This window comes from Morone saxatilis, unplaced genomic scaffold, assembly GCF_004916995.1.
Source record: "Morone saxatilis isolate NCDOM2014 unplaced genomic scaffold, NCSU_SB_2.0 Contig4, whole genome shotgun sequence".
Lineage (NCBI taxonomy): Eukaryota > Metazoa > Chordata > Actinopteri > Moronidae > Morone > Morone saxatilis.
In genome coordinates, this window is record NW_023339984.1 from 12,082,775 (window position 1) to 12,107,568 (window position 24,794).

Here is a 24,794-nt window from a genome sequence, read left to right on the forward strand (position 1 = left end):
ACACACACACACACACTCCATCCCAGGCCTGGAGACACTAATGTTCAGTTTAACTTTCGACTGAAACAACATATTTGGTCATCAGGTCCTGTGCAGCTTCTGTAAATGATCGGGTACGAGCAGCCTGGGCGCCTCTGGTCTCAGCCCAGTTTTACATTTGCTCTGCAGGTACCTGCAGGGGTCATAAGGGTGTTTGATGTGACCGTTTACAGCTCCACACCGGTGTTTAGTCGCATCCAGTCATACTGCCGGGAACTGCAGGAATAATGTGTTTCTCTGTAAGAGACAGGATGAACCACTAATGACTAGCTGTCACAGGAAATTAATTCACAACACAAAAAATCCATTAGCTTGAGCAACACACAAAAAAAGCGCAAGATATACAAGAATCTGTTGAGGGTGGACAGGATGCACGAAAGGGCAAAGGAGGACCTTAGTCACTGACCACATGTGAGTCAAACCCAGACATGGTGGATAACTCAGAGTCAGACAGTTTATGAGAGGCCGCAGGCAACTGCCCTCCTGGGGCGAGCACACCGACACAGTGATGAATATCTGTAAACAGAGTGAGAAAACACGTCTGTTTACAGCAGCTGTAGAACACTAACTCTACCATCACTGCAGCAGTCCATCACTTCAGTGCTATACGCTGATAATAACCCACAGTTCACCCATCAGATGAGGAGTGATAACGTCTTGACGGCCGATACAGGTCGTGTGCACAGTGCCAAGATGCTGTCAGGCGTAGCCATAGTCCGTCCTGATGCAGAAAGAGGATAAGAGTTAATTATGGGCTCAGCATTACATCACCTGAGAGCTGTATATGAACCCTGTGATCAAGAGATAGACGTGTCTGTGAGTGTGGAGCAAACTGGAGCAGCAAGGAATGGAGAAACAAAGACAAAGCAACAGCTGAGTGACGTAAATGTTTAATTAACTCAGATGAAGCTGCTCTTCTGGGGGGGTTGTGAAATCAGAGCAGGCGGAGAAAGAGGAATGTTGTGGTTTATCAGTGATGCTCAACATCTGAACATCCCTTTCTGACTTCACTCTGACAAACTAAACCCACATAATCCACGCTGACTGAAAACAGAAGCTCCACCAGCACAGAAATGAGACTTCAACTATTCTCTGAAAATGAAGCCGCTTCTGGTGAAGTCGGATACCTTTGTGGCCTCCGGCATCTGTTTTCATTCATGGCTTTTGCCTTGTCTAACCTTTTCTTTACTTGAATAAAAAGCTTAGTTGGACTTTGTGAGCAGAGGGGAAGTGGGCAGCAATGAAAACAACAGCATCTAAAATAGGATCTCTCCATATCTGGCTCAAAAAACTCTGGAGATTTCCCGTTGCCATGTGGAGACACATGTCTGGTGATCCCAGCAAATCTGGTCAAAACACATCTGGGTTCAATTCTCTTTATCTCGACTAGAGTGGCTGTTGATGTAGCATCAAAAGAAAAAGCCTTCCTCAAGATCTGGTGCACGCTGCTCTGACAGGCAGCCGCTGTCACTTAAGAAATGTCAAAATAATCAGCCGGATCGGATTTAATGAGAAACTGATGGACTTCAAGGGAGCTTATCTTTGCTCTACACCCAAAGAAAGTGGTCCACCATGTTAGCATAGAGGACATCAAAGAGAGAAAGATTCCACCGTGACTTTAAGAACTGCACGTTTTGAAGATAGATGCATTTTTACCGTCCGTTTTACCAGAAGTTTTTAGTCTCAGGTGTTCAGCTGGGTGGATCTGACTGAAGCTGAAGGCCAGATGTGCTAAAAACTAAAGCTAGTTTAAATTCTTAGAGGTAGAGACATCAATGGCCCTTTGTAAAGACTACAGGCAACAGTTTTACAGTATTTTCATTTTATATTTCATACTTTTTATCTGTTAGTTCGCAGGTGATTTTACATACAGAATAAATTATTACTGTATCTTATAAAACATTTTATAATCTGCCCAACAGTATATAAAGTAGTTGTATCTCATTATATGCACAATAATTGTTGCTGGACCTGGTACACTATCAGTAAATTTACATTGTCACCTTCATATCAATCTCAGCTCAGGGTCTGGTAGCGTAATCTGCATCTTCATCAGCCGATGGTGTTTGTTCAGTTGTCATGGAGACGGCTCAGTTTTCATCACATGACCTAAATTATAGTGTGTAAAGTGTTGTGACAGGTCTAGGTGGAGCTGAGTGCTTAAATACCATTGGAAAGTTTATTCTATAGCAATTCAGCATATTTTATAAGCACATTTTATATTTTGTTTGTAAAATATGAAAGTAATTAGGGACTAAAGCTTCAAATGTAGAACATTAACAAGTAACATTAAATGGAAATACCGTAAAACTTTTAACACATTTTGACAAATGAGCGCAGGTTTAAACCTCTTAAAGCCCATTTTAGGGTAGAGTACTGGTATTTTCATACCCGGCGAGGATCAAATTAATGATTCGTAATTGATATGTTATTCCAAATCCTTGATAGTATTTCTTTGCCGAGCAAGAGTTCAGTGACTGAAGCAAATACAAGCCCAGGCTTTTTCACGGCACTCCGGAAAAATACAAGTTCTTCAAGTGCTTCAAGTGCTTAAGTGCATTACTTGAGTAAACATACTTAGTGATTTTAGTTGGATTGTTGCCATACAAGCAGTGTCCAATGTTGCTGTCTTAAAGGTATTTATCAGTCCATTTGCGTTACAGCCACCATATAAAATGTGTATTAAAGTCCTAGTTATTGTTGGCTCGCATCCGTTAAACAACGTTTCACTAAAGCAGAATAATCAGGTGGTTTAATTTGACCTGTGTAGGACTGGTGCGAGCGCTAACTGGGTCAGAGACGCCAAGAAATGAAGGCAATGTGAGATTCAGCCACTCATGAGCAGAATTCTCAGTTTTTTCCATTGGCAGCGAACGAGAGGAACAACTGACTCAGTCCCTCAGATTTAAATTCAGCCATACTCCAAAACCCCCCCTCTCTCTCTTTCTCCCCCNNCCCCCCCCCCCCCCAACTTTTCTTTTACCACTCTTTCCTTCTAATGTCTTTACCTCCCCTTCTCTAATGTAACTCTGCTGCTCTTTAGATCTTCTTCTGTCCATTCTCTTGCCTCCGTCCTGGTGAGATTTAAGTATGCGGCTTATATGTCTGGCTGGAGAAAACCAGATTCACAATAAAAAAATATACAGTGGAGGTTTATACAGGCAGCTTCAAACAAATAGTGCTTTCGACACTTGGCAGCACTGTTATACACAAAAAGAGAGCCACTATTAAGTCAAAAATATACACAACAAAGTTAAACCCAGCCCTGTGCACTTCCTTATCTGGATTTAATTCTTTGTTTCTTTCAGTAAATAGATGCAAAGACAGTTTCACTTCCTCTGAACATTTAATCATTTGTGTTTTAACCACAGCAGCTATAAATGCACATGGTATCTTACTTTTCGTTCTGTTTTTCAGGAACTTGTGGTTGGCTTCTTTTATAGTGCATCCGGAGAACAAAACACAGCTCAGTCTCACAGGAATGACAGTATGTGAGCGTGTGATAATAGGTGGCACCCACATGTCCCGCGGGGGGTGACATCACATACAAACTGCCTGGTGTCATGGTCACATTTTTGAATTATGGATACTTCCTTAATTGAGTGATTTTACAATGTTAAGTACCAACTGGGCACTGTGTACCGACTGGTTTGTAGACACTGCTGTATAACTTGATGTTGAAGCCGTAGCTTGAGGAGGATATCTGTATTAAAAAACGGACTTTTAAACCCTTTTTAAGTTCAGCAGAAACAAAATGGTACAGAAAAGAAAATGTCCTTCAAGGATTTATAGACTAGACACACAGCAAGAAGAGATTATATCAAGAAGCCTTTATTTAGTCGGGCATATAGGTAAAAAAAAAACAGGTCCACACAGGTAGATACAGTAAAAACAGACACCAGGTACAGGCAGGTATTCTTTTCTGCAAACAGAGGGCAATAGGGTGCTACTTACAGCAATTATATACAGATTGTACACAGCCTGGGATGAATGGAGGGTTAATTAGGGGTTCTGCAGCTAATTGTTGCCCCATGGCTCCCTTGCGAGTCAATACAACGCTGCTGAAGTACATTTTTAAGGATTTAGTTCTCACAAGACTTGAACTTTTCTGTTCTGATCTTGAGATGATGATTGCAGACAGACCTGTCATAGTTTCTAGATTTACAGACAGTTTGATTATCAGTAAACACACAGTATAGTATTAGAACTGCAACTAATGACTGTTTTCATTAATTGATTATTCATTTGGTCCATTAAAAGTAAAAAAAAACATTCATTATACCTCTACTGTTCAATGTCTTGGCTTTACTACTAAAGTAAATTTAATTAATTGTGCAAGTGATGATACACCTTTATGGAAGAACCTTAACTGGTGATTTTCATTATGTATTCATTTATAGATTGTTTTCTTGTTCAGATTGTCTAGTTTGTCCAGCCAGGGACTAGAATTTAAGACAAAATCAGGATATCCTTACATTTAATGTTTGCCTTTTTGCTTAAAAATTATTAAAATCCATCCAGTTAATACATTTTCCACCTCTACATAAGATAGAAAGGTCATAGTAGGGTCACATAAAGTATACATACATCACACAGCTCCACCGAAACGACCTCTTCTTCCACCGACTTTACATCATGCCGGTTGTGGTTCAGTGTTTGTGCATTATACGTTCAGAGCTCACGTCACTGCACACACACACTGCACAGATTATGGGGTGTGTTTACCAAACCAGCAGCCAACCCTTTGACCACACAGGGTCGTGTAGCGAGCTACCTAGCTACCCCCGAGGCCAACAATACCAGCCATGTACAAGTCTCAATAAATAGAAGCTTTGATGGCGGCTGCTGGGAGTTCCAGGGAGGAGGGGTGCATGCTGGAATACCTGGCGTCCCGACCGGAGGTGGTGGCGGTGTGTGGAGTAGTGTCGGGACCAGAGGAGAGAAGTGGAGGTCTTGACAGTGTGGGGGGAGACTTTACAGGGAAGTGTTTTTATAGAAGCAGACGCGTCACCACACTGGAGCCACAGGACACACTAGCAGCAGTCAGCGCAGAGGCAGAGAGAGTAAATTTGGCAGATTGACTCAAGAGAGTGTCAGGGGATAAATTAGATTAACTAGATGCTTAAATAATCCAGAGTAATCTTGAAGAAAGTATGAGGGGGTAATATGTGGAGATGGAGTGAAGGGGGATATGCGACGTCTCTGCAGGTCATCATAAGTGAACCTTGTTCTCGGGCCTCTCTGCCCACCACAGTACTAACAGTAGCTGTGTGTGCCCAGGCAGTAAGGCCATGTAGTCCTGCCCATGAAGTGGCTACATTTCCATCCCTCCCCCCCTCAGCCCTACTGCTTTTCCCTTCATTTGCTGGAGGAAGGCTTGAAGAGAAAAACAGCACTAACGGTGGAATAAGAGAGATATCTGAGGTTTAGATGACGCTAACGAAGGAATTCGGGGTAATTCCACCGACTTAATCTGTAGTGGAGATGAAGATGTGCGTTAACTCTCTGGGTGCAGATACGTGAGTGGAAACACACAGTTCAAGATGCATTTCAGCCTCTATAACTCCAACAAAGAGGGCCAGGAGATGAGAAGATAGATACCTATGTTTGTCTGTTACAGCCGACAGCTGGTTAGCTTAGCTTAGCACAAAGACTGGAAACAAGGGGAAACAGCTAGCCTGGCCCTAGCCCCCCTCTGAAACCACAATGTGTCATTTTTACACTTTGGTGTTTGTACAAATTAAACAAACAGCACAAAGCGTGTGAATTTGAATAAAATACACAGATTGTGACTGGTTTGAGCAGCCTAGCCTAGCTTTTATATTCGCAAAATATTAGCAAACTTTACATGTTGTTGTGATTTTTTTAATGCGTTTCTGCTAGTGTAAGTGTTAGCATTTACTATTATCCCTTATTTGTCATTTGTGGCCACACTGGCTGCGGTTCATCAAAAGGCTTGCTGTTTCCAGCCTTTATGATAAGCTAACCATTGTGATATCTGTCTGTTACATATAAATATACCACAATGGCATCAGTCTTCTTATCTAACTCTAGGCAAGAAAGCATATAAAGGAGTATTTCCTAACATGTTGTACTACTCCTTTAATAGTGTCTTAGACCACCAGCAGCAGGCAGTGGAAAGAATAGCCTGGCCTTTCATGTGTAAAGATAAATAGTGGTGGTTTTGGTTGACATGAGGGCAGACGGAGAGAGGAGGAGGAGGAGGAGGACAGACATAGACAGTGACAGGGGGGGATCTTAAACTCAAGCTTTGAGGAACCAAAATGTTGCTGAAAATGTAACTTTTTTCCAGCATTATGACTGCCAGTTGTCTTTGGCTGCGATAGTCTAGACAGACTTCTGGGTCATCGTGACTGAAATGACATCAGTGTTTTCAGATTGTGTGTTTTATTTGGCTTTCGGTTCCTCTCTCATCCCTCCTTATGACCCCACAACAAAGTTTCCCCTAACGAGTTCAGCATAAATCACAGGGGCATGTGAGGATTTGGTGTTTGTGTTTTTAAGAGTTCGTAAACGGGATAATGTCACAGTCACATGAAGGAACGACAATAAATTCAACATGCTGAGTTACCTCAGTGTGTGTTGGCTGCTGTAGGGTATGTACGTTAACAACACCCTTTATGTCCCTTATTCACCACACAATCTGTGACACATCTGAGCTCAGAGGAGCAGGTCCAAACAAGCTCAGAAGGTTGAATGAAAGTAGAAAAACACCCACAGGTTCACACAAGCGGCCAATCCCTTATTTTTCGTTGACCGAGACGTTTTCTAACATGTTTTCAGGTGGTTTTTGTGTTGTTCCTGGCACGTCTGACGAAGAGCAGACTGAGTAACACACAGAGAAAGTAAAACAGAAAGAAGGAGGTGTTCATTATGTGTTGCAAAAACTTATAATTACTGCCTATAAAATAAAAGCATATCACTGTACTTATATTTTTTTCAATTATTTGAGATATTTGTGTATAGAGTCATACCAAAACACTGTACACTCAACATAGCAGCCAAGATAAAGGAAGTTTTTATGGTTTAAGAGAAAGATTTTCATTTTGATGTTTGGACCTTCAGATGAGAGACTGCAAGCAACTATCTTTAAGTCTCTTATCTGCTGCCTGCTATTTTACTATCTGCAGTTTCTTGATCTATTAATAGCGAAAAATTGCAGTATCTGCAGTTAAAAATTGCAACTTGTATATTGTAAATGGCTATTTTAGCTATTTTAGTAGCTTGTTAGGGTCCATGATAGTCTACACAGTGTACCTTTCAGAACACAAAGTCTTTCTACATCCTACATATTTGATATTTTGGGACATGTTTCACCTATAAAATATCATATACATTGTGAAGTTATTCAGTTGGTAAAACAAATCCACATCACTGTTGGAGATTCTCATCTTTTTCTAAAACAGATAAATGACAGAATGATACAGGATACCTCAGCAAACACTGTAAAATTACATATTCTCTGCAGCAGACTCAGTAGAATATATTTATCATTAGCCTTGCATTTGCTCATTATGCATGTTTGGTGAACCAGATGGCACGGAGAGCTTGATTTGGGGGGATAAACAAGGTTCAAGTGAACATTTAGAGCATTGTATCACACTAAAACACCAACTTTATATGGCTGTTCACAGGTAGAGGAAACTGTGTCCACCTTGTTCATCTGTTAAGCTTTGTCCAACAGAAAATGAAATAACAATCAGTATCTAAAATAAAAATCATTACTTTTTCTCTCTCCTGTAGGCTTGGCTGCAGCAGTATGGCTACCTGCCTCCAGGTGATGTCCGAGCCCAGGCCATCCGCTCACCAAAGACCATTGTAACAGCGATATCAGCCATGCAGAGGTTTTACGGTTTGACTGTCACCGGCTCCATAGACTCCAACACGTTACAGTGAGTCCTGATCGACAGCAACGTTTTTATATTTATTTATATATATATATATATATATATTTGACCTGAGATTGAAAGAGGATTTAAGAGTCTAAGAAAGCAAGGTTACCATTTACAGAACAATGTGTCCTCCACAGGAGTCTGAATGTTTTACATAGTTTAGAGAATTTCATTTTGATGTTGCCAGGGCGATGAGCAGGGCGCGGTGTGGCGTCCCAGACAAGTTCGGCCCGGAGCTGAAAACCAACCTGAGGAGAAAGAGATACGCCAGGCAGGGTCTGAAGTGGGACAAGTCCGAGGTGACCTTCAGGTACACACCTTCACTATTTGCTACTGAATGTCACATTATGCAATAAACACTTAGAGGTCCAACTAATGATTTTTATTGTTAATTCTTTATTTTATTGGTTGATCAATTGATTGTTTGAGCTATAAAATGTCAAAAATGTCCATCACAGTTTCCTAAATCCAAATGTGTTCAGTTTTCTAGCATAGAAAACCAAAATAAACGTGCAAAACACTGAATTTTAGCACTTTTGCATGTTGCCAATAAATGTTTCTGTCAAACGATTATTTGATCAATTGTTTAAGCTCCAATGAAAGTGTAATTTCTCAATAGTAGTGGAGTGATCGGCTTTATTCTACTTTTATTTAAGATACAGACTCTTGATTTAACATTTTACACTGAATACAAGACCAGAGGATGCAGACTAGAGTGGTCATGATATACCGGTATTGACAATGACCATTTAAAGAAATGTATTGACATGTTAATAGCACACATATGGAAATATTGTGTAAATACCCCGGTGTCTCTTAAATAATTTCTTTCCATTCTCACTTTGTGATTCATACGCCACCATAGTAGTAGTCAGCGGTAGTGCAACATGACACCCACCCACATCTTTTGAAAAGTGCTCCATGAATAGATCTTTCTTCCGTCGCGGCCCTGAACCTCTGTCTCTCCTTTCTTTATGACAGCATACAGAACTACACCCCTAAGATCGGTGAACGAGCCACAAATGAAGCCATCCGAAAAGCCTTCAAGGTGTGGGAGAGCGCGATCCCACTCACCTTCAGAGAGATCCCCTACAGTCACATCAGAGGCAAGGTCGACAAGTATGCGGACATCATGCTGTCCTTCGCAGACGGCTTCCATGGCGACAGCACGCCATTTGATGGCGAGGGCGGCTTCCTGGCTCATGCTTACTTCCCCGGAAACGGCATCGGCGGAGACACTCACTTTGACCTCGCTGAGCCCTGGACCACCGGGAACACCGACCAGGGAGGTAAGAAAGAGAGTTGAGGGTGGAATGGAGGACTGGGAAGAAACTAAAACAAACAAAACTAAATGTAATGTTTTATCTTTCTCTCTCTCTGAAGGTAATGATGTTTTCCTGGTGGCGGTCCACGAGCTGGGTCATGCTCTGGGTCTGGAGCACTCCAACGACCCCTCTGCCATCATGGCCCCTTTCTACCAGTGGTTTGAAACAGAAAACTTCCAGCTCCCAGACGACGACCGCCGCGGTATCCAGGCAATCTACGGTGGGTTGCTCTTCATTGGGAATTTATTGGATATATTTGCAGCGACGTTCCTCTTATAACATCCAGAACCTTTTACCACCCACTGTTCCTCAAACGCAGCAATTATTTCATTGTCATTAGATTTGCAGTTAGTTAGTAATAAAACAAAAGAGTGAACAAATTGAAATGTTGACCGTATGATGCTGTCATCCAGTAGTTGTTGAGATATTTCAGTCAAAACCTCAAAAGTCAGCTTCATGGTGGCGCTAGAGTGAAAGTCAGAAGATCACCAAAGTCAGTAGGATTCTTTCTCTGGGAACAATGAAAGTCTGTACAAAATTTCATGGCAGTCCATCCATTAGTTGTTGAGATAATTTAGTCTGAACCAAGGCGGTGGACATGTTGGGTTGTCTTTAACACTTCTCTCTCACAACATCTTTCCCACAGGTTCCAAGTCTGGAGGTCCCCCTCCTCCTCCTCCTCCTCCTCCTCCCCCACGACCCACAAAGTCGTCCAAGCCAGACCAAAGTCCAGACATCTGTGAGGGACACTTTGACACCATCGCAATCCTCAGAGGGGAAAAGTTTGTGTTTAAGGTACAGGGAAACGTTTTTTCTCCAACTTTCAAATGTCCTCTGTGACCAAATTCTCCCAGCAGCAGTTTCGACTTTACACAAACGTCCCAGTAAATCTTGACAGTGAGCCAGCGTGGACTGTGCCAGGACGCCGAAACTGAAACTGAACCGTGACCTGCTAAAAATGCCTGTTAGACATTTTTGTTTGTCTTGTGTAGATCATTAAACCTGACCTACTCTTTCTAGCTTGTACAATATGGTGCTCTTTCAACATAAAATTAGGTTTTTCCAACAATTGTAGAATTAACAATCTGCAACTGCTTGAATTTAAATTAAGTAAGTATGAATTTATAATGATTATTTTCATTATCAGTTCATCTGTTAGTCACTTTTTGGCTACATTTTGATTAATTTTATGTCTTTTATAATAGTTATTTTATTTTATTGCCTGTTTTGTTGAACCTGTAGTTCAAAACCATAAAAAAGCAAACATTTAGCATTTTTTTAGTTTTCTAAACTCAATTAATAAACAATTTGTTTTAGCATTAATGTGGATTATTTCAAACAAATTATATAATATATTCTGCTGTATTTTTAATCTGTCTGTTTGTGTGTGTTTGCAGGACAAGTGGTTTTGGCGTGTGCGTAACAACAAGGTGTTGACAGGTTACCCGATGGCCATCAGTCACTTCTGGAAGGGCCTGCCCTCAAACATCAACGCCGCCTACGAGAGGGCTGATGGGAAATTTGTCTTCTTCAAGGGTAGGTACCAAGTGAGATTGAAACCAGATCTGGGATGATCGCAGCTGCTCGAGTGATGAATTTCATGTGTTAACTGTTCTTCTTTGATCTCTTTTTTCTCCGATCGTTCCCCCCTTTCTGTTTTATGTCTCCCTTTTTCTCATCCTTCTGTTTTTCCTTCTCTCTTCAGGTGACAGGTACTGGGTTTTCAGTGAGTCCACCATGGACAAAGAGTCCCCCAAGAACCTGAAAGACATGGGCACCGGTTTACCCAAAGACAAGATTGATGCTGCTCTTTACTACACACCAACAGGACAGACGTATTTCTTCAGAGGCACCAAGTGAGTCCGTCCTCTATTCAGGGTTTATCACACATACTTTAAGTATTTTTTAAACGTATCTGATCTCGAGTTTCTTTTGAATTTTATCTGTGAAACAATGTTTCTTTCTGAGGAGGAGAAGTGAGGCAGGTTAAAACAAGTTATTCTTCCAATGTGGCCCCCCTTTATAAAGAGTACTTCATTGTCATCCTTTTACAGATTAGATTTACAGATCCTAGTTTTTCTATGAAACACTGCAGCATTCATGTATAGATTGAATCTTTCCCCCTTTTCATCCAAACAAATACTGCTCATACTTCCTGTACAGTTAGCTTGTTATAACTTGTATTTTTTCCGTACTTATCTGTGAACTTGTTATAAAGGTAGCATCTGACATGTCTATCCTCTGACTCACACAGGACACTTCCTTTCTGTCTTTAATTCAGTTGCAGATTTACCAAAGAATAGTAGTAGTACTACTAATGCATATACGAAACAAAATGTTGTATAAAGCCTTTTGAGGCTCCAGACGGAGCTGCGTGAAGTCCCATAAATTGCCTCAAGTGATGTCACTCTAGTCACAAACTACAAGTTTAAAAAATTAATCTGGGGGTTTGGATTAAGAAAGAAGTGATTTTACCAGACCTCTATCTGCTTGAGGATTAGCATGACACACACTCTATGAATCTCCAACTGAACAGTGGGCAGTCTGGTTGTGGGTAATTTAGGGTTTTGACAAGAAAGAAAAAGGCATGAAACTGTCCCCATTGTGAGTTCATCAGTGTTATAGGACTGAAATGTTAAATTGGTTGAGTGCTCTTTTAAAGCCTGACAGTAACTTAACAGCCCTCATTTTGATTTGATTAAATTTTTTTCTTTCTTTAATTTGGCCTAAAAGCCTAAAAGAGTCTAAAAGAAATCAAGAATCAGCCTAAATGTGTAATTTCTGCATAATTGTAGAACATAAATCCTCCTTGGGTTGTTAAAACACCCACATACCCAAAAATAAAAACTGAGGACATAAATCTTGATGTCCCCCTCTAAACTCTCTTTATTTTAGGAAATAGTTTCTTATACTGCAGCTCTTTAACAGTTTTGTGTATTTGTGCCGTTTGCAGCTACTACCGTTTCAACGAGAAGACCCGCACCGTGGACAGCGGTTATCCAAAGCCCATCAGCATGTGGAGTGGCGCACCGGATAACATCAAATCTGCCATCATGAGCGAGGATGCATGTAAGATATCCTCATTTAACTGATCATCTAGATGTTTATCGTCCAAAGATTGACAATTATTTCTCAATTTCAGCTTCTGAAAAGTGAATTATTTTCTGTTTTTGTGATAATAAAGTTAATATCTTTGATTCTTGGACTGTAATAGAGCAAACAACAGCTGTATTGTGTTTCGAATTAAATCAACTGTCAAAACTGTTAAATCTCATGAAACTAATCTCCTTATCTTTCCACTTTCCTCAGCTTACACTTACTTCTACAAAGCCAACAAGTACTGGAAGTTCAACAACCAGTACATGAAGGTGGAGTCCGGCTACCCCAAGTCCGTGCTCAGTGACTGGATGGGCTGCGAGAACGAAGAGCCCAAGAAGGGTCGCGAAGATGTTGTCAAGGAAGCGCTGAGTGGCTTCGGGCCAGCGGCTGTGGTGATCCCTATCATCCTTCTAGTGCTGGTTGTGATCACACTGGGAGCGCTTTTGTTCTTCAGGAAGTACGGCACGCCTCGACGCCTCCTGTACTGCAAGAGATCCCTCCTGGACAAGGTGTAAACAGAGCGACGGGGTGATTGACAGACTGCCACAGAGGGACAGAAAGAGAGGTAGAGAGAGAACGAGGGCCGAGGGTGAAGATGGAAACTGAGAGGGGGAAGATGTGAAAAGAGGAGGAGAGAGCGACTGAGAAAAAAAGGACAGAAGAAATGAGGGGGATTGATGTGTTAAAATTTTGGGTGGTTTGTATGTGCCACAAAAGAGAGAGAGAGAAAACAAAAAGGCCCTAGAAACTGAAATCAGGAAAAATGTGTATTTGTATGTTAAGTATTTACATGTACTGTTCTGTGTCCAGAGATTAACAACATACCCACGATCTCAAATAGAGAAGGGAAATATACAAAGAGACTCGTGTTCATCAGCAACTTCCCTCCCGCCTCTCCTCTCTCACATCCCAGGTATTAAAAAACAAACATCCCTCCTTCCTTCCTCTCCTTTAACTGGACGACTCCAGCTGAACTGCTGTCTGATTCTTTTTTTTTACAACTTTGAAATCTGTGTCTCACCTTGGGTTTTACTCAGAAATTCATCCTCTCTGAAATGCATTTGCTGTCTGAAATGTGTTTTTTTTGTTTAACTCTGAACTTCATTCATTTCAGTGTGACATTTTTGCTCTTTAATCCATCGTTTTGGCAACGTTTTGATATTCGGCTATGCAGTATTTTCTTATATTTCTCAGATTTCTCTACCACTAAGTAGGGCTGGGTATCGAACCTCATACTTCTTTAATACTGCCTGAAAATGTGTTTACAGCACATACAACACATTTTTATTTTATTTTTTTAAAGTTGGCATTGAAAGTCTGGACAGATTCATAACCTTTTTTTTCTTATTCTTGATAAGAATTTAAAACAAAATCTTGCCAATTGTAGACTGTTTTATTAAAGTTTCTGTACTGTTGCCCGTGTTTAGACAACATTTATGTTTGAGAAAAAATGCTCGTATTTCTCAAAAAAATCAGCACAAGCACAGAAAACATTCAGAACGATACCTAGCCTTACTACTGAGAGGATTCTCACCCATCTGCTAAACTCTAAAGATGACCATGTCCACTTTTAGTTAGCTTACATTTGGATGGATTTGATGGAGTTCAGTATAACAGCATGTCCCTTATGCACAGTGTTAGTATCGATCGATGCAGACTTTTTGAACATGCACAGATTCATGGACAAGAATTAGTTTAACCGGGATTATGTCCACAAAAGTCAGACTTAACATGAGTCTGCAGGAAGTGATGACAGTGTAGCTGCATCACCTGTCGAGACATCGTACAAACACATTTAAAGGCACAAAGTTTGATTCACAGGCAAAACTCTCTTCTTTCAGTGCAAGCAGTCAGATGGGAAAAAGTATTTCTTTAAAAAAAAATGTAATGTTTTATCTCACAAATGACAGTTTTAAAAACATTCCAGTACGTTTGTTGTTGAATACGAACAGAGCTGCTTCTCCAAATGTGTCAGTAAGCGGTACAGTTTCCAACAATATGGTGCAATTCTTTTTTTTATTATTATCATTGTTATGGGAAATTGTTGTTATTATAAGTATGGTTATTGTTATTATTGTTCTCCTGGTAAAGTTATAATGATTTTTTTTTTCTTTTTCTTTTGTACATTGTCATTTGGAGTCCTGCTGGACAGAGGCATAACGTGACAATGGTGGAAATGAATCCCAGTTTACACTCAGCATGTGATGAATTAGATCAGATCAGGGGGGGTAAACGTGAGTTCAGGGAGTTTCTTTTTACTATGAAACACCTGAAATTACCCAGATGTTGGCACAGATTAACAAGCAATACTATTTATGAACTTTGATGGTGCTCAATGATTCTTTTTTTTTTTACACAAATCAAAATTGAAGGTGAATTCATTTAATTAATAACAATGATAATGGTAATGATATTTATAATGATGATCATATCAATAAAATGGAATGAGATTTTTTTTCCCCCGCCTGTTTTCACTTTTGTATTTCATTAGATAAAGTGAAATTAAACTATTTTCTACAAACATTCATCATCTTTTCCCCATTCTTTCATAATCTCATCATCTCGCCAGTTTCTGTACACACAAACTTTACACAAACACACTTTTATGCTGAATTTACTACCCAAAAATTAAAAAGAAAACATTAATCCATTTATTCTGAAGGGAATGCTGCTTTATTAAATCACTGTGGTCTCGTAAAGAACTCTACAGATCTTCCCTTTTTTACATCAATGATCTAATAAACTGCCACTATCCTTGTTGTTAAAAATCCCACATAAAACCACAAAATACATAGTTGTCAAGATAAAAGCACATTTGCTTAACATTTTGGCAATATAATGTTTTAATTTTGACATTTGCTTGACTGCCTCTGATCTCCTGACTTAATGCTATACATGATAAAATCTAAAGTACACACAATTGTAGTTACCGGTACGTACGATTTTGCTTCCACACCATCCACATACATGAGGGGGACAAAATGTTAGACACACTTTTCAATATAATAATAAGTCCAGTACAGCAGCACAACCCACTACAACCTCAGTAATAAACATAAAGTAAAATGATCACCTTTTCTTAGAATGGTGATAAACTGAAGTTGATGATGCGCTATTCTGGCAGCTTTTGACCATGTTTTATTTTGAAAATCTCACAATTAGAAAGTCTTTCGCTACCATTTCCGTACTGAATGTTTAGTTGGAGATAAATGTGATTGGAAAACATTATCAACAGCTGCAATCTTTTCTACTTTTTTCTAGTCCTTAGCTTCTCCTCCCCCAATAAGTGCTGCTCTGGAGGATTATGATGTCCATCAACACCACACTTCAAAAATCAATCATTGGGATATTAAAGTTTGTTATTATGCATGCTTCTATTGTTTATTTGAATCCCTATTAGTTGTTACCTTGACAACAGCTAGTATTACTACACAGTATAATCAAGAAATGATTACACTTTGACTAAACCTCATAATGCATTTACCACATTAATCTCCACCCATTAAAACAGAATGACAAATAAAATTAAACATACATTTAATTAATCTGAATATTCAGTTTGTAAATAAAACCCCCTCCACTCAGAATTATGTTTTTCTTCTTTGTTCCTACAGTTGGATGTTTGATCTTCACTGTGCAGAGTTTGATGCTAGAAAGATGTTTTCACATCTCATCTGCTGAACGTGGAAGAAGTTTCCTCTGTGCCAATTGAAAAATCTGATTTTAAGGGGCCTACGAGCATGATTTGTGACATCACAAAGTTTAGGAGTCAATCCTGGTCCATTATGAAACTTAAATAAGTGTGATTCACCAGTGTAAATACACTGAGAATGGACTTTACAGTGAAGTAGGAGACATCTTGTGTCCAGCAGAAAAACTTTAGAAATAAAAAGAATTGGCACATTCATAGATTGTGGAACATTTAATGGAGGAGAAGGAGTAGATGCCTTTTTAAGGATTTTAATGTGGAAATTATACTTTTATTTGCAGATTATACATATCAGACACAGATTATTGTTACAAGCAGACTATTTTAATGTGTCTTAATAAATGTCTGGAGGAGATCTGTAAAAAAACAACAACTTTTTTTACATGTTTTATTTGCATGCCTGACTTAAAGAAATTGAGATGTGGCTCTCTGCATAACCTGACCCTGACCTCCCTGTAGAGGAAGCATGCAGGCAAAAGATAAATAGTTGTATTTGTTCATGATAACAGTTCAAAGACAGACAGGATAAAACAAAGAAGAGTGACGTCTTCAACACCTGACCTCTAGACCAGGACTGACCAGGTTTTTGCCTGATGGAGGGCCACAGCAGTCCGGATACAGTTACACCACCGACAGTTGTTTTGGACGTGGAGCCAGCCAGTCATGTGCCTAGGAACGAGTCGGAAAAAGTGATGGAACAGTCACATTTTTCAGAGAAGTCCGTTCCAACTGAGCATCTGGTATTCTTGAAACATCTGAAGCTCTCGGGCCAAACCCCGGTTGCATGTGTGTGTGCGCATACTGTATGTGTGAGTGTTCAGGTTTATTTAAAAGAAGCTTAAGCCCCGGCTTTCTCCTCATAAAATTAATTGTGAAAACGTGTGAAGAAAAATTGTGTGTGAAAGAAAAAGAGAGAGGTGAGGTGAGAGAAGTGACAAGGGCAGTAAAACAGAAATTATTTTATAGGGTTGGGGATATTTTTCCCTCTGCTCATTTCTATCAAAAAAAAAGAAAAATACTTTGCAAGCAGCCTCACTCTCTCTCCTCCCTCTCTCTTATTTCCTCACCCGCTGCAAAATTGTTCTTTTTATGAGGCTTCAGTCTCAAACCACTCCTCCTCTCACCACAAGTATCTCTAGTCTGTTTTTGCTCTTTCTTTCTCTGCCCTTTCCTCCCCCTCTTCAACGCCTTTCCTCATGCTCTCTGTTTTAACTCTTCACACGCTTTAGCAGGGTAACGGTAAACAACAACAACAACCACGGTTAAACCGCACGTTCGAGGCAAACAACCACCAACATATAAAACAAAATTGCTGAAAATCTGGTTGGTATGCAATTATGGTTTAATCTCTTAAAAACCCCTATTTTCAGGTAAAAGACATTTTCCAGAATACATGATATGAATTAGGTTACTTTTACATATAAACAGTAACTTTTAGCACTTTAAACTGTTTACAGTTCTGATTTTAAAGCACTTTGTGTTATATGAGTGTATAAAAAGTGCTTTATAAATAGTTTTAATCTTTTCTAATGATTGGATCTTCAACAGTGACATCACGGTGTACTGACACACCCTGAAGTACACTTTTACGTCACTGCAGCGAGGTGCAAAGTTAAACCACTGGAGGTCAGCAAAAACAAAAATTTTCAGCAGGTTTAAAGTTGCTCTTTAATGTAATAAAGACATTTTAACAGGAGAAGATATCAGTGAATCTCAACCTTCTTCTCAATGAACGGTGGAATGTAACTCAAATACTTAAATACATATTCCAGGTACTTGGACTTTAAACTTACTCTACATCCCAGAGGCGAATATTGTACTTTTTACTCCACTACATTTGTCTGACAGCTTTAGTTACTTTTCAGATTACAGGTTTTCATACTATTCCTGTCCAGTGAAAACCATGTATCTCCAATTTTTGTTCCTTTTTAAATTGAAAAATGTTTCCTTCTACTGAGAACCCTCTTGGATTCACTGGAAAACAGATTGTCACAAACAAGTTGTGTTTCTGAGCTCATGAAAGTTTTTAGAGATGCGTGTCTCTCACAGTACAGCTGTACATTAAACTACACAACAGTATATAAAGTTGTGTAGTTTATATACAACAGCCGTAAAAAAGCAACATACACATTAACGCAGCAGTAATAACATCATATATAATAGTAAAACACTGACAGACGTGCATTTTACTGCAGAATGAGTACTGATTAATCTTGCATTCATTGATAGTTTTCTCCTGACTCTGTCTAAACACGACAGCTCTTCCACAGCTCCACAGAAGCAAAAAGAAACTTTAGAAACCTGACTTGACTTAGTACAGATTTAAAGATTAGCTTCATAGGTTAAACTGAACACAAACAGGTCAGGCTTTATTTATATATGTTGATTAGTTAGACACTGGATTGTAGCACTATTTGTGTAGCTTCTGTGGAAGATTCATGACTATACTGTAAACTAACCTGACTGACCCCATCATTTCTATTTTTTCTGCTCACATCTGTTCAGCCACTTTTCCTCCTCCACTGGCCAAACTGTCTCTTTCTCTCTCTGTCACCTGGTGTTTCCATTTATCTCACTGGATCGTTCTCATGCACAATAACTGTTTTGACTAATCCATCTTTAGAGAAACTTCCACTGTATCATGGACTGTGCAGGAAAGCTTAATATTTTGTTAGGTCACAGTCACAAAAGAACTTATCATAGAGTTTATGGTACTACTTTCTATTAAGGTACTGTTTATTCATGGTTTAAACATAGTAACTAATGGCTTTATTGAGTCATTTTTGTGCTGACATGTTGTGAAAAGTCCCTTGGACCACACGGAAAGAGGATATGGATGAAAATACATTGTGTAACAACTTTTTAAAAAAATGTGTCATGTTTCCTTGAAAGAACTGTTCTGAGTTATTTGAGTTGTGTTTATAGGCAGTTTTCAGAGGAATTATCTTGAAAGACCGACTGGAATTCGTTTAAACCAAAGTAATTCATTTATTATTGAAAACTCTACATGCATTGTATGCTGTGGTGGTCACTTCTGATCCCTTCAGTTGAAGCAATGTCTACAAGGTTCTGGTTTTAGTTGAACAAAAAGTGAAAATGGGTCATTTTGAGACCTGAAGACAAAAACATTATCCAGTAATACAAAAGGAAAAAAAGCAAAGATTACGGCTTTCCTATCCTTTTATTTGTTGTCACACAACAACTCTGCATTGTTGTGTGACCTTCTGGGAGGTCAAGACTCCTCCATTTGGAAACCAACACCCTCAGTTACACTAGAATTTAACTGGAATTTGTGTAACAATTCAACAATATCTCCATGCTCCAATTAAATAGTTATTTCCAGGAAACTTCTTAAAGGCACCCTCCCCTCAGAAACATGTTCTTATTCTTGTTCCTACAGTTGGATGTTTGATCTTCACTGTGCATAATGATGTCTGTGCAGAGTTTGATGCTAGAATGATGTTTTCTCATCCATCTGCTGAAAGTGGAAAGTTTCTCTGAGCTCACTGACAATGTAATTTTAAGGGGCGGGGCCTACGAGCATGATTGGTGACATCACAAATAGTTTGGAGGTCAATCCTGGTCCAGTATGAAACTTATAAAAGTGTGATCCACCAGTGCACACACACTGAGAATTGACTTTACAGTGCAGTAGGAGACATCTTGTGTTAGAAATGAAACAACATTTGCATATTTATAGATTCTTTCATTTTTAATGAGGTCGAAGGAGTAAAGGAATAAATGCATGTTTGCTTGTTGTTTATGTTGTAATACATATCTGGAAATTCTCTTTTTGGAAATTATGAGGAAACTATGGGACGTGTAGTGTTGCCAGAAACCACAAAAGACAGATAAAAGCCAATTATGTTAAATGTTTCTGATCAGTAGGGGGGAAGGAAAATAAATTCCAATGACTGAGACAGACAAACACATTTTCCACTTAATTTTGGCTACTTCACGCAATAATCTGGATTTCTGCTTGGAGGTGCGACCGAGTTTGTCTGCCAAGCATCTGCGCTCCGTCATGTCTTGTGGGTCATGGACATGAACGCAGATGAGACCCTTGGCAGCCATGTTGGCTTCTATTCCTCTTTCTCCCCCCTTTCTCTCCCTCTCTCCCTCTCTCTCTCTGTCAGCCATTTTAATGCTGAACTCATACAGTCTGGCTGGGCGGTGTAGGAACAACCATCGGGCTCAGCACTCCTTCTCCATGCCAGGCAGGAAGTGGCCAGGACAGCTGCTTGCAATTCAACCTGAGACTTTGTTTGGGTGACCTACATTATGGCACCATTTACTTTCTACTGTAACTTTAACAGCACTTTTTATTTTCTCTCTTCGTCTTCTCGTTTCGCCTGACTTCCTGTACTAGAAAGGAACTAAATACATTTAGCCAGATACTATACTCGAGTGCAATTTTGAGGTGTTTCCATTTTATGATACTTTATATGTCTTCTGTACTATATTTCAGGGGCACTTTAAACACCTCTGTACTTATCTGACAGCTATAGTCACTACTTTTATTATCTAGAGTTCACATTAAAATGATAAGCTTTTAAAATATAATAATTAGTAGAGATTAGGGCAGTAATTCCCAACCTTTTCGGCTTGTGACCCGTCACAAAAAAAAATCTACTTGTGGCTCCTTGTCACATTTTGGACGTGTATGAGTTGCTAGCAGCTCCACCAAAGACATATTTCCATAAAACCAAAAATGTAAAATGATGCAATATTTTACAAAAAGTAAAGAATAAAGGCCAAAAAATGAATACAAATTTGTCAACAGTACTTAATCTTTTTTTATTTTTATCTTGTGGTACTTGGGAGCCACTGAAGTAAATGACCTAAAATAAAATATATGACAATGTTATATGTTATATGGCCACATGGGGCAATTTTTCTGCATTACAAATAATTTAATTTGTTTATACAAAAGTACATTTTCTTTTTTTCTTCAGTTTTTTTTTACATCAATGTAGTTGTACTGAAGTAAATAATCTGAGTACTTCAAATCTCATATTTATCTTGTACAGAACAAACTCCCACTTAGCACAGAAGCATTTTAACAAAGAGACATGGAACAGGAGTGAAAATAATCTGTTCCGATGGTACCAAAAAATGCTAATTTAGTTGCATAAAGAGCAGACAAATATCTCAAGTACCAAGAAAGCCACAAGGTTTACTGTCCAACCGGCAACAAACAAAGATAATTGCAGCCTGCAGTGCCAGTTATCATACAGTCATGTACACTTCAAAATGTTCAGGCTGTGTAATTTTGTCAAACATGCTACCCAGGGTGCCCCACACTCCAGGAACACCCAGCCCAGGTCAGGAAGCGGCCTTTGGGAATGAGCTGCTGAATCAGACCCTCTACAAACCTCCCTGCCACCCCCCGGACTCTGCACCAGGGCGCTGCTCATCCTCCTGCAGCCCCGTCTCAGTCATATCTGCCAGGAAACCCTGCCTTTTTCTGGTCTGCGGGTGAAACTACAGAGGCCCGTCAGCTAATCCCCATCCTTCGTCCTCCATCTGAGCAGACTGACCTCACCTAACGCACCCTAACCCCCCCTACTCCCTCTCTCCCCCCCCTTAAAACACCCACCGACCCTCCCTCGTTGGCCAATTTCTGCACAATAAGCAACATCTGGTTCTCATTTCCCCAAAACCAAAACAACACGAGGAGGAGAGGAAGGGAGAGATGGGAGGAGTCGGGGGAGAGGTTGTCGGGAGTAAAAGACATTCACAGAAAAAAGCAGGATGTGAAAAGACGGTGCGTCGAGAGAAAGAATGAGGAGTTAGATTTCTCACTGTGGGTGCAGTTGGAGGTCTTTGATGGTCCAGGTGTGAGGATGTGTGTGTGAGTGTGTGAATGAAGGATATCGCCTTGTTAACCACTTTGACATTTCATACAACACCCTCTGTGGCCTGCTCAACGTCCTCCCACACTTCTGTAACACAACAAGCAGTCAGCTCCTTTGGTCAACTGTATAAAAAAAAAAAGTTAAGACAAGGAGAAGGGGGGGGTGAAAACTCCCATCTCCACAGAAAAGAATCTGCAACTCAGCGGCTAGCAGCCCTAATTACAGTGGGGCTTTGCTGAAGTCTGCAACAAGACAAAGAGAGAGAGAGAAAAAGAGGCAGATGGAGGGAGAGAAGGGAGGCAGAAAGCAGGAGTGAGTGGGAGAGAGAAGGGGGGTAAAGAGAGGAGAGGCTTACCTCATTTTGTAAATAGTCTGTTTATAAGTCAGTCACCCTAAATTAGTGCTGACTTAACAAAGACACAGCTGCTCGGCGTCTCTGCAAAATGTCCCTTCACACCATAAACGCATACGACTAAAGGTTATGTTTCATTCTCTTTAAAATGATTCATCAGTACGGTGGTGATGGTACAGAAGGTTCCTGCAGGAGAGCCTCAGTCAAAACTTTTAAAAGGCACATTAAGAAGAGCTGGAATCAGATTTCGTGCTTCACGGCTGATTTATGTTGTTCTGCTTTTAAAATTAGATGATGCAAAACACAAGTGTTTCTGCAGCTCGATTAAGACTTCACCCAGCTTGGAGTTTTGAGCAGATACCAGCAAATATCGCTTTTCTTGCGGGATGAGACTTTCTGCCAGCTTGGCTGCAGCCAGCTAATCATCTTTCCAGACAGCGGGCTCGCAGAACAGCACACTTCAAACTTTTTCCTCTCTGTTGGTAGAGATGCCCCATGAAAAACAAGAACTAAGTGGCTTAAAATGAGAAACACAAGAGCCTAAATGTTGCCAGAAACATCCTTATCTGTCCACAAGCATCAGTGAGTATTATCTTACACTTTTATTCTTCAATGTTGCTACTTCATTTGTGCAAATTGCTAATTATCCTGGTGGCTTCACATAAGATTTCCTCTTTAATGGCTCAACTAAGCTGCTACACCGAGGAAGACCTGACCGATCATCCATCATGTGTTCTACTACAGCATGCCAAGGTGTGAACCCCTGACTCTCTCTCTCTTTAAACACACATATATACACAGTGAGGTCCTGAATCAGAGCCACTTTATGTCTGCCAGCTCCTCCCTTCCTCTGCCTGCCCAAAAAAAAAAAAACTCCTCACTGAGCCCAGAACCAGACAAAATGGCGTTTTGAGCCCCCACACCACCTTAGAAAAAAGGAGAAATGCTGCATCCTAGTGGAAGCTGAGAGACAATAACTCAGAAGTATAGCTATAAAAGTTTACCATACAACTCATCGCTCACTTGCAGGACAGATTTCATCATCATCGTAACAGTTTTATATAAATCAGAAACATTTATTGCAGAAATGTACACAAATTGTAAAGAAGAAACCCCACAAGTCCTCACAAACATACACAATAGGCTGACAGTCAACATATTGTTCAGAATAAGGATATTGCAACATGATTACGATGCAAATCTTGCCTCTAACTTTGAGTTTTTTTCTTCATTAATAGACTCCCTTTAGGTTTGAGTAAAAGAGACTTCTTGTGCTCCTCCACTCTTTTGTCCGCTTCCTGTTTTTCCCTCCACAGCTCCATTCCTCTGTCCACCTCCGTGCTCAGCATCACGATGCGAGAGAGAGAGAGAACGCCGAGGTCACAGACGGAAAGCGTGTAACAGACGCAGAGCGAGCGATGCGAAGATCCTTAAAATAAAAAAGGGCAAATGTGTCGATACTCACCGCTAAATCTTCCCGCTCTTGCTTTCTTCTCAGCTGTCCCTTCATCAGAGGCGCTGGCCTTCCATCTGTCCAGACACACCAACAAGAAAAAGGGAACGCACACACGAGAAGTTATAAAACGGTCTAGAAGTAGGTCGACATTTCCTCCCAACTATTGCAAGCAGAGGAGAGAAACATAAACTTGTTTTGGCATCAGATAGTTTACCCTGAAGGTGAACTACTACACACACACTGTGTCGTTATGCGAGCTCTGAATTAGGCTTCTGTTGCTTGACAATACCTCCGAACGTCTTCACAGAAACTACAATTGCAACAAAAACAAACAATACCTGCATACGACCAATCAGGCAGATCGGTCAGCGGGCCATATTCTGTGCCGCTCCGGGCAAATCCGTGCCTGCAACAAACACAAACGGTATGAAATCAGAAACCTTTCAGTGTGGTAGTGATGAGGGCGGCAGAAAATAAAGCCCAATGTTCACAAAGAATGACCCATATTACCCACAATTCCTCTCAATCAGCTCATTTTAGTACCGTAGTAGGTTAACTCAGTCATGATGTATGAAACCACTGACACTGGGACCTAGTAGCAGTAGTAGTAGTTGTTGTTGTTTATTAATCAGTTTATTACTGGACTGACCAAATAGGTCAAACCTCTTCAAATTGGACTTTAGAGCTTCTTTTCTTATTTCTTTTACAGCATAGTAATATATTTGAGGTATCTGAGTGATTTTTTGACAAAATAGAAGAAACTATAAAACAGGGCTGCACGATACGTTTAAAAAAACAACATGCTGTCATTATTTTGACAGATATTCTGATTCTGATTAGTAAGAATCAAAGTTTTTGCATCACCATTTTCATTTATGTCCTTAAAAACACTTGAAATCATGTTGGTGTGACCTTTGTTGGGGGTCTGTACCAAACAAACATGTTTTCTTACATCTAGAGAACAAGATTTGTAGATCAGGTAATCTCTACAACACTACAGTACTTCATTACTGTTTGTATCATATTATATATACATATTGTAT

The 24,794-nt window shown here is 39.9% G+C and overlaps 1 protein-coding gene across 1 annotated transcript; it reads left to right on the forward strand.

Annotated features, from left to right (window-relative positions):
• Nucleotides 1-7,803: 7,803 nt before the first annotated feature.
• On the forward strand, nucleotides 7,804-14,897 carry mmp14a (matrix metallopeptidase 14a (membrane-inserted); the record flags this gene model as incomplete). The annotated part of the gene is given in 9 exon segments (XM_035675278.1): nucleotides 7,804-7,952; nucleotides 8,140-8,262; nucleotides 8,934-9,241; nucleotides 9,336-9,497; nucleotides 9,924-10,072; nucleotides 10,675-10,813; nucleotides 10,983-11,133; nucleotides 12,231-12,346; nucleotides 12,587-14,897. Coding segments are annotated over 9 exon segments (1,602 nt in total), but the record flags the coding sequence as incomplete, so codon positions are not given.
• Nucleotides 14,898-24,794: the final 9,897 nt, after the last annotated feature.